At 43.0% G+C, this 19966-nt stretch overlaps 1 protein-coding gene across 3 annotated transcripts in view; it reads left to right on the forward strand.

Annotated features, from left to right (window-relative positions):
* Window positions 1-2047: 2047 nt before the first annotated feature.
* Window positions 2048-19966, forward strand: part of LOC120062549 (beta-crystallin B3-like) — a 37230-nt gene continuing 19311 nt past the window's right edge. Inside the window, exons 1-2 of one of the 3 annotated variants that reach the window (XM_039012604.1) lie at window positions 2048-2591; window positions 18996-19111. In XM_039012604.1, the coding sequence (XP_038868532.1) occupies window positions 2073-2591; window positions 18996-19111 (635 nt within the window). In that variant the 5' untranslated portion in view covers window positions 2048-2072. Of the gene's footprint in view, window positions 2592-10451; window positions 10550-14653; window positions 15906-18995; window positions 19112-19966 lie in introns of those variants that run through there. The other 2 variants (XM_039012622.1, XM_039012612.1) reach the window with 2 other exon arrangements.

Here is a 19966-nt window from a genome sequence, read left to right on the forward strand (position 1 = left end):
TGGCAGCTCGTATGGACATGGCCTCTGGTGAGGTGGGCCAAGCAAGAGGGGCTGGCGTCAAGCCTGCGCCAGGCCCCAAACCTCGCCTGACTCCCAAACCTTTCTCACTGCAGAGGAACACCACCCTACGCTCCATCCTAGCCCCAAAGACACTGACAAGGACTCCACAGCCGTCTCAGACCACACCCACTACACCCACTACCTCCAGCAAACCGGAGCCTAATCAGCCTATCAGTGGCCCTGTGTCTGACTCAAGCGGAGCTGTGAAACGCGATACAGAGAGCACCATGACACCAGAACCGGCCAATGCTCCCAAAGCTCCTTCAACCATAACACCCCACACTGACTCAACCCACACCACTGAACAAAACCAAGCTGCTCTTTCCACATCCAGCTCCCTTACTGCCCCAACATCTGAGCCACCGGCTAGTAACATATCTGACCCCACTGGAACCTCGGAGGCAAATCAAGTCAGTGAATCTGAACTGGATGAACATGGCGACTCTGATTCAGGCCACTCCGCTACTGGAACTGAGGCTGTACCATTAACATCGGTCACCTCAGCTACCCTTCAACCCCAGTCTGAAGACACTGTGAGCGAGCCCACCTCTGCGATCGTCAGATGTCACGCTGGGGAGGATCAGGCAGCCCGCTGGGGAGGATGCAGGAAACGGCTGTCCATGGAGCTCACCTCCAGGTTTGAGTCGGCCGGCCTCTCGCGCCCCTCACAGCCACCAGCCAAAGACAACAACCAGAAGCAGGAACAGGCGACCAAGAGAGAGACTGCAGTCCTCAAAGTGTCTGTCCTCAGGACCAAGGAGGAAGAGAAGATAACAGATTCACCAGAGACACCGTCTGACCCGGAGTGCAGACTCAAGCACTCAGCACCGCTGAAGGAAGAGAGGGTTGGGGAAGGGGTAAAGGAGGCAGGAGAAGAGAACGTGTGCAGCATACAACGGAGGATCAGTTTGCTGCTGGACTCCTCCTCGAGGCCAGAGCCTCTGACCAAGAGGGAGGAAGTACCTGGTCCAATTAAACAAGCAGACGGTTCTGGGGGTGTGAAACAGCGAATTAAAGACTGGGCATTAGACACACCTCCTGTTCAGGCATCCAATCAGAGGGTGGATGTTGCCCCTCAACCAATCCCTGGCAGAGTTCACCCTGCGTTGGGTGTCACTGGGGGGTCATTGGCAACGAGTGAAAGCGTTCAGCTAGCTCCCCGGGAGGACAAGGCTTCCACCCTATGTCACTCAGGACGTTCTGGGATAAAGGTTAATAGTGAGGAGATAGAAGATGAGGAAGAGGAGGAGGGAGAGGAGAAGGGGGCCCAGGTGCCACTCTACAAACCAGTAGGAAGACTTCTTTGGATGGAAGATGGAGGGAAAAAACAAGCGTTAGTGATTGATCAAATAGAGAAAGATATGGAGACCAAGGTGCAAAAGGAGGAAAAACTTAAACAGCTGGTGCTAGAAGAGAGACAAGCAGAGAAGGAGAGGGAGAAAGAGAGGCAACAAGAAGTTGAGTTAGAGATAGAAAGACAAAAAAAAGTGGAGAAAGAAAAGGAAATGGAGAGACAGAATGAGGAAGAATGGGAGAGGGAAAGGGAGAGACAGAGAGAGGAAGAAGAGAGAAAGATGAAAGAAGAGGGGAGAGAAAGGCAAAGAGAAATAGAGAGGGAACGGGATAGACAGAGACAGAGGGAGGAGGAAGAGAGGGAGAGAAAGAGGAAGGAAGAGGATAGGGAGAGAGAAAGACAAAGAGAGGAGGAGTGGGATAGGGAGAGAGAGGAAGAAGAGAGGGAGAACACGAAAGAATTAGAGAAGGAGAGAGAAAGAGAGATAGAACTTGAGAGGGAAAAGGAGATACTGAGAAAGGAGGAAGAGAGGGAGAGGAGCAAAGAAGAGGAGAGGGAGACAGAAAGACAGATAGAAGTGAAGAGGGAAAGGGAGAGACTGAGAAAGGAGGAAGAGAGGGAGATGTTTAGAATGGAAGAGGAGAGATTGAGAGAGGAGGACAGGGAGAAACTCATAGAAGAGGAGAGGGAAAGGGAAAGAAAGAGAGAGGAGGAAAAGATGAAGGAAGATGAGAGACAGAGAGAAAAAGAGCAGGCAAGAGAAAGACAAAGAGAGGAAGAGAGGGAGAAAGAACAAGCGGATTCCCCAGTCCAATTGATCACTCTTGAACCTGACCAATCTCCCAAGCCAGAGCTTCCTTCTCGTTCCCCTACCATCCCCATCATAGAACCCATACTGAAAGATGAGGAACAGCCTCACATCAAGGTGGTCTACAACTTTTCTAACAAAGAGGAGAAACCTCTTCTTGAGGTGGTCAATGATAATTTCTCCATCAAGCTCGGGAGGTGGGGGTCTCAGGCCAGGCTCGTCGCCGACCGTGCCCAGGATGAGACATCTTTCCCTGGAAGGTTACTGGGCCTCCAGAGAACTGTTGTTAACACCCAGGAGTTACTCAACGTCAAATCTCACCCAGCCGAGGGGAACATAGAGTGGGTAGTCCCCACCCGAGAGAATAGGATGGAGAAGGAGCATGAGAAGGTGGATGAAGAAGAGGAAGCAAATGTGGACACAGAGGAGGTAAGCAAAGGGAAGGTGGGAGGGAGAGAACTTGAAAATGATCTCCACAAAAAATTGTATTTCATGGCCTTTTTCCTTTGCAACACTAGTATGTGCAGACTTACCATGGGCTTAAAACCTGGTGTTATACTAGGGAAATTGTGTTTCCATAGCTAGGGCTGACACCATGGACAAGCAGAAACCACAAGCTCTGAATATTCAAACAGTTGCTTCTGAGGATTAAGCTCAGTGACATGAGAATCCACATAAAGGCATTTATGGGGGTAATATAGCTACAAGCCATGGAGATACAGTGGCAAGAAAAAGTATGTGAACCATTTGGAAATACCTAGATTTCTGCAAAAATTGGTCATAAAATTTGATCTGATCTTCATCTAGGTTACAACAATAAACAAACACAGTCTGCTTAAACTAATAACACACAAACAATTATACGTTTTCATGTCTTTATTGTTCACACCGTGTAAACACGGTTCACACCGAAAAAGTATGTGAATCGTTGGATTTATTAACTGGTTGACCCTCCTTTGGCAGCAATAACCTCAACCAATTGTTTTCTGTAGTTGCGTATGAGATCTGCACAACGGTCAGAAGGAATTTTTGGCCATTCCTCTTTACAAAACTGTTTAGGTTCAGCAATATTATTGGGGTGTCTGGTGTGAACTGCTCTCGAGGTCATGCCACAGCATCTCAATCGGATTGAGGTCAGAACTCTGATTGGGCCATTCCAGAAGGCGTATTTTCTTCTGTTGAAGCCATTCTGTTGTTGATTTACTTCTGTGTTTTGGGTCGTTGCCTGTTCCATCACTCAACTTCTGCCGAGCTTCAATTAGGCAGACAGATAGCCTAACATTCTCCTGCAAAATGTCTTGATAAACTTGGGAATTAATTTTTCTGTCGATGATAGCAAGCTGTCCAGGCCCTGAGGCAGCAAAGCAGCCCCACACCATGATGCTCCCTCCACCATACTTTACAGTTGGGATGAGGTTTTGATGTTGGTGTGCTGTGCCTTTTTTTCTCCACACATAGTGTTGTGTGTTCCTTCCAAACAACTGAACTGTAGTTTCATCTGTCCACAGAATAGTTTGCCAGTAGCGCTGTGGAACATCCAGGTGCACTTTTGCAAACTTCAGACGTGCAGCTTTGTTTTTTTTGGGACAGCAGTGGCTTCTTCTGTGGTGTCCTCCCATGAACACCATTCTTGTTTAGTGTTTTACATATCGTAGACTCATCAACAGATGTTAGCATGTTCCAGAGATTTCTGTAAGTCTTTAGCTGACACTCTAGGATTCTTCTAAACCTCGTTGAGCATTCATCTTGGCAGGACGGCCACTCTTAGGGAGAGTAGCAACAGTGCTGAACTTTTTCCATTTATTATTATTATTTTTATCGTGGCCTGATGAACATCAAGGCTTTTAGAGATACTTTTGTAAGCCTTTGCAGCTTTATGCAAGTCAACAATTCTTAATCTTTGGTCTTCTGAGATCTCTTTTGTTCGAGGCATGGTTCACATCAGGCAATGCTTCTTGTGAATAGCAAACTCAAATTTTGTGAGTGTTTTTTATAGGGCAAGGCAGCTCTAACCAACATCTCTAATCTTTCATTGGTTGGACTCCAGGTTAGCTGACTCCTGACTCCAATTAGCTTTTGGAGAAGTCATTAGCCTAGGGGTTCTTTTTCCAACCTACACTGTGAATGTTTAAATTATGTATTCAATATAGACAAGAAAAATACAATAATTTGTGTGTTATTAGTTTAAGCACACTGTGTTTGTCTATTGTTGTGACTTAGATGATCAGATCAAATTTGATGACCAATTTATGCAGAAATCCAGGTAATTCCAAAGGGTTCTGTCACGATCGTTATAATGAATGGACCAAGGCGCAGCGTGCGTAGAGTTCCACATGTTTATTTAAATGAAACTCCCAGAAAACAAAGCGCAAAACAAAATGTGACGCAAATGTAGTGCTCGCAGGCAACTAGACATAGACAAGATCTCACAAACAACAGGTGGGAAAGGCTACCTAAATATGATCCCCAATCAGAGACAACGATAGACAGCTGCCTCTGATTGGGAACCATACCAGGCCAACATAGAAATACGAAAACTAGAGTACTCACCCAAGTCACACCCTGACCTAACCGAAATAGAGAATAACAAGGCTCTCTAAGGTCAGAGGACAGGTTCACATACGTTTTCTTGCCTCTGTATATTGTTTTGCCTCTGTATATTGTTTTATTTAATTATGCCATACAAGCTATTATGAGATCAAGGCAGACCACATGAAAAAAATACTATAATATACTATGGTCTAAATACTGTAGTACTAGATACTATAGTATTCACTGCAGTGTTTTTGTGGACATGACTGTAGTTTACTATAGCATTCACTGTTGTGTTTTTGCTGACTTTACTGTAGTATTCACTGTAGAGGTTTTGCAGACTTCACTGTAGTTTTTTGCAGACATGACTGTATTATACTTTAGTATTCACTAGTGTTTTTGCAGACTTTATTGTAGTATTCACTATAGTGTTTCAGTATTTACTGTACTGTTTTTGCATACATGACTGTAGTATTTCTGCAGAAATTACTTTAGTACTTCGTAGTAGCACTCGACAACTAGCGTTAGCTAAAATGGCAGAACTAATGGCAGACTACGCCAGTTATGGTTTAATGAGGGGAACGCTTCAACTACAACATTAGACACAGGTTTGTGACAGGACACCTATTGAGTTGGGTCAACAGCTCTGAGCAATGCAATGGACCATGCAACAATATATTATTTATTACAATTGTAACATCTAAACATTACAGGTTCCATGCCCATTAAAGAGAAACAGTGCAGAGGCAGATAAAGAACAAACAAAGTTTGAAGCTTAGAGAATTAGGTTTGCTTGTTTGACACAGAAATAACACATTAATGGTACACCAAAATGAATTAGATCTGTTACTTCCACTAGATAGCTTGCTGAAATAGAACAGTGCTTTCACAGAGATTCAGCTGACCAAGTTCACAAGATGACCAAAAACAGTTCCAAACACTAATATGGATGGTAGAAAATAAAGGCATTGACATAAACAAATATTTTAGAAATACAAATGACTACAAAGACTTATTGCAGGGCACTGCCAATAAACTGCCTGGACCTCAAACCAGCAAACCATCTGAAATGAAAATATATTATTGCAGTCGCTTTACATAATGCACCTCTTGAATATTGTCACAGGTGAATAAACTCACTGATGGTCAAACGTAACACATACCATTGAGAACAATCAACCACACAAACATTTCTTCAAGACAGTATGGTCACAAAATGGTTGCTCACAGAAAAAACAGCAACATTGCACAGCCTATACAAACAAAGAACTTTCCAGGAACAATGCACTCACCTGAACATGACCAATGGGTGCTTTTATACATTTCCTGCATTTCTCCCTAATAAGCGTTCCCAGGGAAACACTGACCAAAACTTTAGTTCCTAGCCTGTCACAATATTCTTCAGTTACAAGATCATAACAGATTGAGGTGAGGGTTATGGTGATGCCCATCTACTGTGGGACTCCAGTTAAAGAGCAGGCGGAGGCAGAGATGCAGTTCAGTTTAAGAGTCTTTATAGATTCAGGTAATGGAGACGATACATGGTAGGGAATGACTGAAAGTTGTTAACATGAGACTCTTGACTTGAGACTTGGTTGACTTTGTATGGAGCATGGTTGATCTAAAAGGAGACACAGAAAGGTGCAAACAATAACGAGCAATAATAGCAATGAACATACAATTAATCAGCTGTTAATGGCAATAGTCAATTACAATTGCATTAAGCATATACATTGGTAACGGTCTGCATGAATGGCCAGAAAGGGGGTGCAATAGCATGCGGCATAGTAGGCCGAAGCTATTGCAGGCTAATTTATTAATGGCTACATAGCATAGCATTGCAAGTAAACAGACAATAAAAAGCTAACAAAAGTAGTAAGCATAGCCATTAAGCAGGCCTAGTTAAATTAACTTCTTTGGTATAGGGGGCAGCATTTTCACTTTTGGATGAATTTCGTGCCCATAGTGAACTGCCTCCTACTCTGTCTCACATGCTAATATGGGAATGCACTGTATGTTGCTCTAAGAGTTTGGCAAGGTTGGTAGAATGTCATCCAGAATGATTTACAGCTGTAATGGCTGCCGAAGGTACTTCTACCAAGTATTAACTCTGGGGTATGAACAATGCTTAATTTGAGCCGGATCCATACCTCTCTCAGCATGTTTTTACAAAAAGATAGATTTAGAGATAGATGAACTTGGATTTTCTGCAAGGACATATACAGGATACTACCCTCCACAACATAACCTTCACTCCAAACCTGCAACCTGATTTTAGAAAAAATTACCTGGAAGGATTCCTACTACCAAATATTTTTATTTCCAAGGACTATACAGCAAATGCTCTGGCAAACCAACGACCAGCAAAAGAGGCACAACAGAAACCTGAAACCACCATTCAACCTGGAACTGAGTGGGTAATGTTTAGTCTGAAGCTACTTTGTAAGCCAAGAAGAAAAATAAATTACAATGATATGTTACTTTATAAGGACTGAATACTAAGTTAAGTCTACCAAGCTTGCTAGCACAGAACAGATCCAGTTGCAACTTCGATTAGCACTGAGGTGTGAAGTGAGAGGTGTCAAAGCCCTTGAGCCCAACAATGGCAAAAGAGTTTCACAGCCTCCCCCACCCAAATGCAGAGGCTTTTGAAGCCCCCTCCCTCTGTGCAGAGGTCATTACAATACAGGAGCCCCTGGATTCATCTATATTTTGAACTGATATGCAGCCAAGATACTTTAATTGTAAATTACCTCAATAAGAAACAATATTGTTGCTTGATCACATCAGAAGATATCCTCCTCGCAATCTCCAAAATACAACAGCCACAGGACAACTTTGTTTGGACGTCGTGAAGTACCATTCGCCGAAACTGAAGAGATATAGCTAGCTTACGACCTGCTTTTCCACGTGGGAAAAATGGTGGACAGCTAGCTAGCTGAGATTTTCTACAAGGAATCTGCCTCCCGAAAACAGCTTCTCCCAAGCGGGTGTGACACCTACTCCCGTTGCCTGCTGCACTGCTGCTTGTATTCCACTTGGCGATCTGTTCACCATCTGCCCTGGCCTGTCTCCCCCTGTCTAGTACAGGTACCCCCGCCACAGTCCCCCCTCCCTCCCGAGCTTTCGCTCGCCTCTAGCACACACGCACTTACACACACACCACAGACTTTGGACTGAACGGAATTTTAGGTAGGCTAATTAACTTGTGAAGCTTATTAAGTGAGCTTACTCAGAAACACTTTAATTAACTAGTATAAGCCTACTATTTATTTATTGTATCTCATACTTTTGAAGCCTACTGGACTCATAGAGAGCTACTCTCTCAAGTTATCTTGTTGGGGCGAGTGACTCTTTGAACTAACAATGGCTAGCCCAAGTCGTTATATATTTTTCTTGTGCTTTATGCTATTTGCCTCATGACTCCTGCGTGCTTTGTTGACTATGAACTTGCTTGTTTACCCAACCATGGGACAGACTATGTTTGTTCCCACACTCGGGACTCTGACTCTCTATTGGTTACACAGACTGTTGGCTTCCCATCCTATTCTAACCATCTCACGCCGGCTTTGTATTCATGTTACCTGATGAAATTGCTATACAATATGATCTTGATGCCATCTGATGCACATTCAAATGTCATAAAAAAATAAACACTGCAGAGCTCTCCCTGTCCTCTGCCGTGCCCTAATTGTGTTACTGCTGATGATATTTGAAAATGAACATGTACAAACTGGCCCATCTACTGTTGCTAGCCCCAATTCGGACTTGTGTTCTGATATCTGCTTCACTGATTTCCGCTCTCATAAAAGCCTGGGTTTTCTGCCCTTTAACACTAGAAGTTTATTACCTAAAATGTATCAATTGAAAGTGTGGGTTCACAGCTCCAATCCAGATGTGTTGGTCATTACTGAGACGTGGTTAAGAAAGAGTGTTTTGAACACAGATGTTAACCTTTTTGGTTACAACCTTTTTTGGGAAGACAGATCTTCCAAAGGTGGTGGAGTCGCAATCTTTACCAAGGAACACCTTCAGTGCTCGGTTGTCTCCACCAAGTCTATCCCCAAACAATTTGATTTGCTGGTTTTAACACTGCTCTGCAGTGTTTATTTTTTCAGGGCTAGGCCCCTTTTTTCTCCACTTCCTGTCTGAATGACGTGCCCAAAGTATCCAGGATATGCATACATCCTGAAGCCAGGATATGCATAGAATTGGTACCATTGGAAACAAAACACTTTGAAGTTTGTAGAAATTGTTAAATAATGTAGGAGAATATAACACAATAGATATGGTAGTAAAAATCCAAAGAAAAACCAACTGGAAATCTTTTTTTGAGAGAGACCATCCTCTTAGAAATTCAAGAGAAAGGTCATATTGAAAATTAGCTCCCTGGATGCAATTCATATGGCTTTCACAGGGTGTCAGCAGTCTGTTCAAGGTTTCAGGCGTGTAACTTCAAAAACAAATAAGAAATATCAGTTTTAGCAGAAGATGGATATTCAGAGGAAGATTTTCAAACTGTCAACTGTAGGCTACCAAAATATTTGATCAACTTCCAAATATTGAGAGGCTTTTTTCACGAGCGCATATGCCATCACCAGCGAGTGAGCTGCACGTCATTGGGTGAGTCAGTGAAACTGGAAAGTATTTTTAGGACCATCATTTCCTCCTCATATTGTAGCCTACAATATGTCTCCACACACCTAGGCCTAGGCTATTGATGGATCCAAGACAAGGTTGTTTTCATTGATCTCAGATTCTCAGTTTGTCAGTGTCAAAGTAGCCTGTCATTTCGATCGTTTGTGCAGTATTATGGTACTTTCAAGACAACTGGGAACTCTGTAAAAAATGAGGTCAAATCAGGACGTCAGTGATCTTCAGGTCAGAAAGTCGGAGCTCTAGAAAGAGGCCAGACTTCCCCACTTGGAATTCCGAGTTGGATGACTGTTCAAAATACATTTTCCCAGTTGGAGCTCATTTTTTCCCGATTTTCCAGTTGTCTTGAACACGCTGATGTCTGACGTCGGAGATTTCCAAGCTCCGAGTTCCCAGTTGTTTTGAAGGCGGCATTTTTTTTAAATTATGCCAAAGTCTCCAGTCATGTAAAATGATGTAGAATTGCATGAAATGTGTTTATAAAAGGCCAAACATTTCCTGGACCCTAGGCAACAAAAAATGTTTCCCATGTGTGCAACTTCTGTAAGTGGCTCTACTCTCTGCTCTACGCCACTACGTAAATGTGATGCAATTATTATAAAGGTGATTTTTTTTCTCATGCGTTCTGGTACCTCAGAACTCCTCAGGTCACCTCCCTCGCGCTCACTTTTTGTTCCAGCACCTCCCGATTTACATATTACGCACGGGGTATGAAGACATACACAATCAAATCAAATTATATTTTATTGGTCACATACACATATTTAGCCGATATTATTGCGGGTGTAGCGCAATGTTTGTGTTCCTAGTTCCAACAGTGCAGTTGGAGTCAGTGCATCCTGATATAGTATTTCTTAGTCATTTAGAACATTTTCTACACATTCTTTTTCACTTTGAAAATGTGGACTATGTTGTGTAGATTGATAGTGAAAAAAATCGAATTTAATCCCTTTTTAGATTCGTTTTTTAAGGCAGCAAACAGTAAATGTGAAGACTGTGCAACGGGTGTGTAGACATTCACTAGCGACTGTAGATATGAAAAAGGAAAGGAAATGGAGAGTTACAGGAAGGAAATACCGACCTAAGAGTGAGAGATAAAGGAGGAAGAGAGGATAGATTGTGTTCAGAGACAGAGTGATAAACTGGTGAAGGGGAATAAGAGAGGAGTAATGTGTCTGTCGTACCTGAGGCTTCTATGGGTGAGTGATCTTTTTTTCTCATAGAAGAACAAACAGCCACATTGAAAGCGGTTACACTTTCCGTCAGTGTAAAAGAGAGCTAGAGAATTCAGGGCAGGTAACATGGTTAAATATGAATGTAATCTCTATTGATCCACACGCACCACACAAAGAATGTAGCTTTAATGTTGAATATCAATCTGGTTCTACCCGCTGGGAAGAGTCACTGCTAAAAAAGTGAAGACATTCCATGCACATTGGTAGGATTGAGAAGTATCAACTAGCCACATGATCTAGTTAGTATTTTGATTATGCAAACACCAAACATTTTGAATTTGAATTAAGGGTTTGAGTGACAGATGTATATGAAAGCAATTCTAGAGCTATGCAATGTTTTTGAACAAACATAAGGAGACTGCTCCTGTTGCTTTGTATTGAGATTACCACCGCATTTATGTGTAGCAAATGCTGCTCTGCTTCAATGTGGTATTTTTAGTAGGCTGACTAATGCAGAACTATTCTTTTCAATGAGTCATGTTCAAAGTATTTTCCCCGTCATCAGTGATTCACATTTTCTTTGTTGTTGTGTGGCTTTTTTTTCTGCCTTACTTCCTCGTTCTATTGTAGTACACTCTTGTGTTTACATGGAAGTGCAGAGAGAATTTTTGTGTGCAAAACAGACTTGTCATTCATAGAGTTGGATCGTGGGCTCTGCTTTGCATTTTTGCCATAAAATGGTTTCTGTGACAGGGGAAGGTAACGCTATATAGGGCATTCTCCATTTTAAAGCCCTTGGTGCTGCCTGCTGAAACAGGCTTTGTGTCATGTGAGAAGTCTATCCAAGTCTATGTTATCCTTATATTTATCTCACTTCCTTAATTCCCTTTTCTTTGAATGAGTGAGTTACCATTTAGTCCACTAAGTGGTGCTAAATAACCAAACTACATTTACTGGAATAAAAACTGAAGTTACCGTTCAGTGAGTCCAGTCATATTTACTGCACGTCATGGCAATCCCTCACACATTACTAGTTACAGCAAATCCCTTATCAATGCTGAATCGTTATTGGCTGTAATTAATATATATAAAACAAAATGAAAATGCTTCAGTGAAGATAAAATAATATGTTCTATTTAATATGACCTTTATAACTTTAGGGATGTAGGTGAGTCAGGTTTCACCAGTAAGAGCTAGAGTAGAGTAGAGTAGAGCTAGAGCAATACTAGAGTAGAGCTAGAGTAAAGCTAGAGTAGATTAAAGCTAGAGTAGAGCTAGAGCAATACTAGAGTAGAGCTAGAGTAAAGCTAGAGTAGATTAAAGCTAGAGTAGAGCTAGAGCAATACTAGAGTAGAGCTAGAGTAAAGCTAGAGTAGATTAAAGCTAGAGTAGAGTAGAGCTAGAGCAATACTAGAGTAGAGCTAGAGTAGATTAAAGCTAGAGTAGAGCTAGAGTAGAGCTGGAGTAGATTAAAGCTAGAGTAGAGCTAGAGTAGAGCTGGAGTAGATTAAAGCTAGAGTAGAGCAAGAGTAGAGCAAGAGTAGGGCTAGAGTAGAGCAGAGTAGAGCTAGAGTAGAGTAGGCTAGAACTACAGTAGAGTAGACTAGAACTACAGTAGAGCTAGACTAGAGCTAGAGTAGAGTAGAGTAAGCTATAGTAGAGTAAAGTGGAGTGAGCTAGACTAGAGTAAGCTAGAGTAGAGTAAGGTAGAGTAGAGTGAGGTAGAGTAAGCTTGAGCTAGACTAGCGCTAGTGTAAACTAGACTAGAGTGAGCTAGAGTAGAGTAAGCTAGAGCTAGACTAGAGCTAGAGTAGAGTAAGCTAGAGTTAGACAAGAGCTAGAGTAGAGTAGAGTAAGCTAGACATAGACTAGAGCTAAAGTAGAGTAGAGTAAGTTAGATCTAGAGCTAGAGCTAAAGTTGAGTAAGCTAGAGTAGAGTAAGCTAGAGCTAGAGTAGAGCAGAGTAAGCTAGAGCTAGAGCTAAAGTAGAGTACAGTAAGCTAGAGCTAGACCTAGAGCTAAAGTAGAGTACAGTAAGCTAGAGCTAGACCTAGAGCTAAAGTAGAGTACAGTAAGCTAGAGCTAGACCTAGAGCTAAAGTAGAGTACAGTAAGCTAGACCTAGAGCTAAAGTAGAGTACAGTAAGCTAGACCTAGAGCTAAAGTAGAGTAAGCTAGAGCTACAGAAGAGTAAGGTAGAGCTAGACCGGAGCTAGGGCTAAAGTAGAGTAAGCTAGAGCTAGACCTAGAGCTAAAGTAGAGTACAGTAAGCTAGAGCTAGACCTAGAGCTAAAGTAGAGTACAGTAAGCTAGAGCTAGACCTAGAGCTAAAGTAGAGTAAGCTAGAGCTACAGAAGAGTAAGGTAGAGCTAGACCGGAGCTAGGGCTAAAGTAGAGTAAGCTAGAGATAAACTAGAGCTAAAGTAGAGTAAGCTAGAGCTAGAGGAAGTCTGTTACTGGTCTCCCACATGAAAAAAATACTATAGCATGCATACAGTACTATAGTATTCACTGTAGAGTTTTGCAGACTTTACTGTACTGTTTACAGATAACTATATTATAAATACTATAGTAATGGAACTGTAGTAAATACACTATAATAATTAACGTAGTGTTTTTGCAGATTGTGGTATACTGTAGTATTTACTGCAGTGTTTTTGTGGACTGTACTATACTGTAGTATTTACTGTAGTGTTTTTGTGGACTGTACTATACTGTAGTATTTACTGTAGTGTTTTTGCAGATATTACTTTCCATGGATACAATATATGGTCTATACTTGGCATGTAGGTTTCTCACTTATGGGTGGCACAAATTGTGATATGGGGGAGGGGAATGAGCAGGGTATATGCAAATTAATGCGGATAATACTGTAGTATTAACTATAGTATTCTATAGTATACTACAACATGATCGAGGGATACTACAGTGTGTAGTATAGTATTCTACAGTATAATACAGTTCACTATAGAATTCTATAGTAAGTACTGTAGTATTCTATTGTAAACTGTAGTATTTTTTATGTGGGCTGAGAGAGGATAGTGTCCAAAGGGTCTTGAGTGTTTGCTATCCAAACCCCAGGCTGAGCAGCCAACCATGAGAGGCCCGTTCAGACTGACTGATTCACTGATTGATTGATGGATTGACTGTCGGACTGACTGACAGACAGATGGGCAGTATGTAGTAGTGGAAGGCATGCTAGCATAACTTAATAATAGATTAGAATCCTCCCCACACCCTCCCATCTATCAACACTGTTCAACAACCTCACTTCTCTCAAGACAGCAATTCATAAATACCATACATGGTACTTCAAGCTAGCTCTTGCTCTCTGTCTCTCTCCCTCCGTCTCTTGTCACCCCACCCCTTGCTGAGAGAGTGCCGCCTTCACTCTTGCTCTCTCTATCTCTCCCTCTCTCTCTCACAAACACACACACACACACACACACACACACACACACACACACACACACACACACACACACACACACACACACACACACACACACACACACACACACACATACACACACACACAAAGACGCACACAGCAAGAGAGGGAGGGCTCATGGACTGACAGCAAAGTTCCCCCTTCTCTCCTTTTCCTCTTCCCCCTTTCTCTTTCTCACACAAACACTGTTTCCCTTTCCTCTCTCTCCCTCCTTCTACCTCACATACTCTCTCCACATAACTCTCTTTCTCTCTCCCTGTTTCTCTCTCTCTCTCTTTCTGCTGTCTCTCTCTCCCTACTTCTACCTCACATACTCTCTCCACATAACTATCCTTCTCTCTTCCCGTCTCTTCCTGTTTCTCTCTCTGGTCTCTCTCGTCTCTCTCTCTCTCTCTCTCGCTCTCTCTCTCTCGCTCTCTCTCTGTTCTCTCTCTCTCAGTTCTTTCTCTCTCTCCCTCTCTCCCTCTCTCCCTCTCTCCCTGTTGTCTCTCTCTCTCTCTCTCTCTCTCCCTCCCCTAGCCTGAAAAGGGTAGGCTTTTCACTCCGGCACCTGCCCTTACCTACAGCACAGAAAGAGGGCGAGAGGGAGGCGAGAGCAGAGCAGCACCTTGGCCCAGCCTCACCTTCCTGTGGGATTTTCCACCTTACTTCTTAACACAGAGCCCAGCTTTGTTTGTTGTTCTCTGGGAACGTTGGGAACATTCACTCAGCTCTGTGGAGATCAAAGCAGCGAATGAAGCTCATCTCACCTGGCTGTGCATGGATGGATACCCGAAGCGGTCAGGATTCCCATCTGATTTTCCCATTTGATCCCATTTTCCGAAAAGAAGTTTGAGGAAGGGTCAAAGAGAACCTGGGAGTTCAGGGGGTTTTAACTGCAGGAGAGACGGACAGGTTTGGTGTGTGTGTGTGTGTGTGAACGAGGGAATGTGCCAGAGCAAGAGAGAGAGAAAGAGACTTAATAGACAAAGAACATAAGTGAGAGCTAAAGTAGTTCTACGTAGTCCATTTTTAAGGCTGGCTGGGCATTGAACAAGAACAATACATACAATAAGGAAAATAGTCTATCAGCTGCAACAGGAGTCATAGATTTATAACTTAGTACGTTTTCACTTTCAGGCTGTTTCTTAGTGTTTGTCAGTCTAGTTGTCACTGTGTGTGCTCAGATCCATTGTAGTGAGCACTGTGGTGTCATTGGAGGGTTTTGTTGTATTCTGAGCACACGGTTGGCCAGTTCAAATGATTGACAGGGCTAAAGAAGAAGAGTTGTTTCAGGAAGCGGGAGTGAGGCTTATACAGGAGGACATGAGGAGATAAGATGGATCCTGCCCTAGCAGTACACTTTGGACCTAAGTCAGACTTTGATGAACTCAACCTGTACTGGTCCCTGTGGACTTTCTGTGAGGAGGACAATTTCTACCACCGCCATCTTTGAACTTTTGCACCAGGAAGTATAACACTGCCAGGGGAGAGGGTTATCTCGACCTCAACACCTCAAACCTTAATCCACATTTTTTTAAAGTATTGACGCTTGGTTACCACGTTTCACTGGTTTCCATGGTGACCCTGTCAGCACGGTGACCTGTCAGCATCATCACGGTGGTAGCCAACAGCCATGCAGTACCTGGGTGGTAAACTGTCCTCCGCCCAGGTCCATGTCTCTGGCTGGGTGGGCAGCGTGCGTCGTTCCCTACAGGGGGCACTGAACTTAGTCTGGGGAGATGAGGAGGAGGTGGTGGTGGTAAAAGAAGAAGAGGAGGAGAAGGAAGAGGAGGATGAGGGAGAAGGTGGGGGAGGGGGCAGGAGGTTCGACAGGGCTGTGTCCCCTCTGCGTAGCTTTGCCTCCCGGAGCCGGCAATCCCTGAGGTTGTTCTCTGTCCGAAGTCGCCAGCGGATGACGCTGCGTAGACGGGCAGCAGACACCAGCGCTGTAAGAGAACCTGTCTGAACAATGTCATTATCTGCACTTTAACCAAAACCTTTTTCGAATGAACATGGACATAAAAGTGATACTTAGCCGAACAGCTTCTTTCCCTCCATAGTCCGTCGGGCCACTAATTACGCTTCTTTCTCCACCTCTATCCCTCCAACACCTTTCTACCTATTGTTGCTTATTCCAATCCTTCTTCTCGACCCCTCAGAGGCTTGTGTAGGCCTATGGCATATGCCGGTGTGCGTGTGTGTGTGCTGTTTATCAGTATGCATACGGTTAGCATTTCCCTCTGTCAGTGGTGTGAACGTGGGAACACAAGGCCTGAGGGATAGAGATAAGGCCCATGGAAACACAGCTGTGTGTGTTTGTTCCCTGCTATGAATTTACTCATAATGTGTCTGCTCATGCTAACCTCACTTTTAGCCAGTGATAGGGAAGCTTCTCTGAAAATATAGTATACCAAGCTACCAATTGCTTCACACTGGAAAAAGTGAAGCTACGCTAAAGCTACCCTTAATAAGGAATATATAGTTTACTTAACTAAAGCTACTTTGAAAAAGTAGTTCACTGCATCCAAACTACTTTGTGATGATCACATCTAAATCTGAAATGTCATAGACTACAAATTGCAAGAACAGTCTGCTCTGGAGTCAAATGTTAACAGAATGTGTAATTTAGCCTATTAAACACCAAAACTGTTTCAAGTGAGAATAAGGCCAGTCTGATGCCAAAAAAGAGAGGAAATGCTTGCCTACTTCACCCATATTTTATTTTCTTTGTGGGAAAAAGGTAGTGTGTATTTCCAGTAGTTAGCTACACTGCTACATGGCAAAAAAGTAATTAACTACTGAAAACACTACCTAGATTTTGAATTTAGTTTGACTATCACCAAGCTACAGCAAAATGGAGTGAAATTACTATACTGAACAAAAACATAGACGCAACAACTTCAACGATTTCACTGAGTTAAAGTGGCTGGTCTCAGACGATCTTGGAATAGGAGAAATGCTCACTAACAAGGATATAAACAAATGTAGAGAAATAAGCTTTCTGTGCTTCTTTTTTTGGAACATTTCTGAGATCTTTCATTTCAGCTCATGAAACACTTTACATGCGGCATTTATATTTTTGTCCAGTATAGTTGACCTACATATAGTTCTCTATTCCCCAACACTGCTTTAAGCCACACCCCTTAGCGAGGTGTGTCTGTGCCTGTGTAATTTATTGCTGCATGTTTTAGAGGACATGCTAGCTAGCATTAGGTTGTATTTCAGTCTGGATGGCTTTAAGCCCCCCAATACTATACTGTAAAGATGTTTAAATGAGGTGTGACTGCGGAGCACTACCAGGAATCCTGCTCTGTCTTGACTTGTAACCCTCGCCCCACACCCACCTATTATACTCATGCTGTTTTGATCCCCGCAAAAATAGTTTGGCTGTGTCATAACATCTCTCCCCAAGATGTGAACATTATTCCCAGTGGTGCCACCCATACGATAACCTCTGCGTATACTACTTTAAGTCGCTTTGAATAGGAGCATCTGCTAAATGTATTATATTTTTATTATAGAAGGACTCCTTGTTCTGAAGGAGAATGACTCCTTATTTTTGAATGACTTACTGCAATCGATATACACTAGTTATGATATTATCGCTGTACATGTGGATAACTTGCCCTTAATGTAAAAAAGTGGCTTTTAAAAAAACAAAACTATTTTCATACCACATTGCTAGGTCTACTCACTATAGTTGTCCTAAGTTCCTAATTTGGTTACATATTACTGCCCACCTAATACACTGTAAGCTTTCTATGTACACAGGTAGAGATTTGTGAACCTGCTAGGCTAGCTGCCTTCTGGACTGCTATACAGCTGCCGGTGTAACACCGGCAATTTAACTCAGCTACTGTACATACCAGACAGGGTTGTGGAGACAAAGTCAAAAGTAGTGCACTATATAGGGAATAGGGTGTCATTTGAGACAGGGCCGAAGTAGACCCAGTCCTCCTGTCTGTCACTGTGCTTACTCTATGAGGACATAGCCTGCTGTACTGTAGGCAAATCTACTGATAGAGGTTGATTCATCTCCACAGTGACAAGGCCATCCAGGCCAGATGCATTGTGCAAATGAAGTCAGACAGAGAAAATAGCTCCCGCTCTCTCTCTGTGTGTGTGTGTGTGTGTGTGTGTGTGTGTGTGTGTGTGTGTGTGTGTGTGTGTGTGTGTGTGTGTGTGTGTGTGTGTGTGTGTAGCCCGACTCACCCAATCAATCAGCAATCAAGGCAGTAAAGGAGTTATGAAGAAAGATGTTTACCAAATCAAAAGCTGTTCCTCTCCCACTGTATTTACACCGGGTTGGTTTCAGTGGAGGCTGGTGGGAGGAGCTATAGGAGGACGGGAATGGAATTAAATAAATGGAATGGAATTAATGGAACGGTATCAAACAGATCAAACATATGGAAACCACATGTTTGACTCCGTTCCATTGATTCCATTCCAGCCATTACAATGAGCCCATCCTCCTATAGCTCCTCCCACCAGTCTCAACTGGTTGGTTTTGTTGCTGGGTAACATAAAAACGACAGTAGATTGGCATGTGCGCCTTGACAAACACTAGAGTGAGGTGAGGTCAAAGAATGTGTGTGACTGTCAGTGTGTCTGTTAATGTGTACATGCCTGTGTGTGTGTGTGTGTGTGTGTGTGTGTGTGTGTGTGCGTGTGCGTGTGCGTGTGCGTGCACGCGTGCGTGTGTAATCGTGTGTGTCAGGGTGGTGTTTTTTGAGGACAGTGTACCCTCTGTGACCAGCTCATTAAAATATTAATGCTTGGCTGGTTGTTTGACCTCTTTCTTTCTCTGTTGTGATGAACGCTCTTGGATTCATGTGCTCTCTTCAACAGCGTTCTCTTGCAACCCCCTCTCCTAGTCGCCCCACACGTTTAGGGGAATGCTCCTTACATTAACATTATATAGGCCCTCTAGGCAAAAGTGTCAGCTGAGTATCGGTATCTGTTTTGCTCCCTGCATAGTGTCCCTCTTCATGAAACTTAGCTAAAGTTTTGATAACTCTCTCTTTCTTTCTCTCATCAGGAGCAGTTGAAGTGCTGTGTGGGGGCGGGAGAGGGACATGACACAGAGGCTCTGATTGGTGGAGAGCCAGACAAGCAGTATGGGGGATGTGACACTAGACTGTCTGAGGATGACAGGTAGGTACAGGAGAACCACCGTACAATAGCCCTATACTACTCATAACTACACTATGGGTGCATGTCAATAGTCTTAAGGATCCCACACACCAGTAAGATTGTCAAATGTTTGCTTGCCGAGAGCACTCAGCCCCTCTGAACAGTGTGTCAGCAGTCAATCGCTTTTGTGTTCACACCGCACAGACTTTGAAGCCATCAGCCTTGTTAAAATACTCCAAACCAGAAGGTGGCAGTAGTGTTGCATTCTTAAGCTTAGTTTGGCAATGCTAGTCCCTGTGTATTTAGCTTTTTAGGTATCCAATGTTAGCTAACTAGCTAGCTGCACTAATGTTGCTATTGTTGTAGAAAGCCCTTGTTGATCAATCAATCAATGTAACGGTGTTCCTCCTCCTCTTCATACGAAGAGGAGGAGTAGTGATTCGACCAAGGCGCAGCGTTGTGATATGACATGATATTTATTTAAACAAGACGAAAACAAACTATACTTGACTAACTAACAAAACAATAAACGATGTAGAATGACCTGAACGTAAGAACTTACATGTAACACGAAGAACGCACGAACCGGGAAAACAGACTACACAAAAACCGAACGAACAAACATACCGAAAACAGTCCCGTGTGGCGCAACATACACAGACACGGAAGACAATCACCCACAAACTAACAGTGTAAAACAGCCTACCTATATATGATTCTCAATCAGAGGAAATGAAAAACACCTGTCCCTGATTGAGAACCATATAAGGCTAATTAACCAACACACTCCCACATAGAACAAACAACACAGACTGCCCATCCCAACTCACGCCCTGACCAACTAAACACATACAAAACAAGAGAAAACAGGTCAGG

This window comes from Salvelinus namaycush, chromosome 2, assembly GCF_016432855.1.
Source record: "Salvelinus namaycush isolate Seneca chromosome 2, SaNama_1.0, whole genome shotgun sequence".
NCBI lineage: Eukaryota > Metazoa > Chordata > Actinopteri > Salmoniformes > Salmonidae > Salvelinus > Salvelinus namaycush.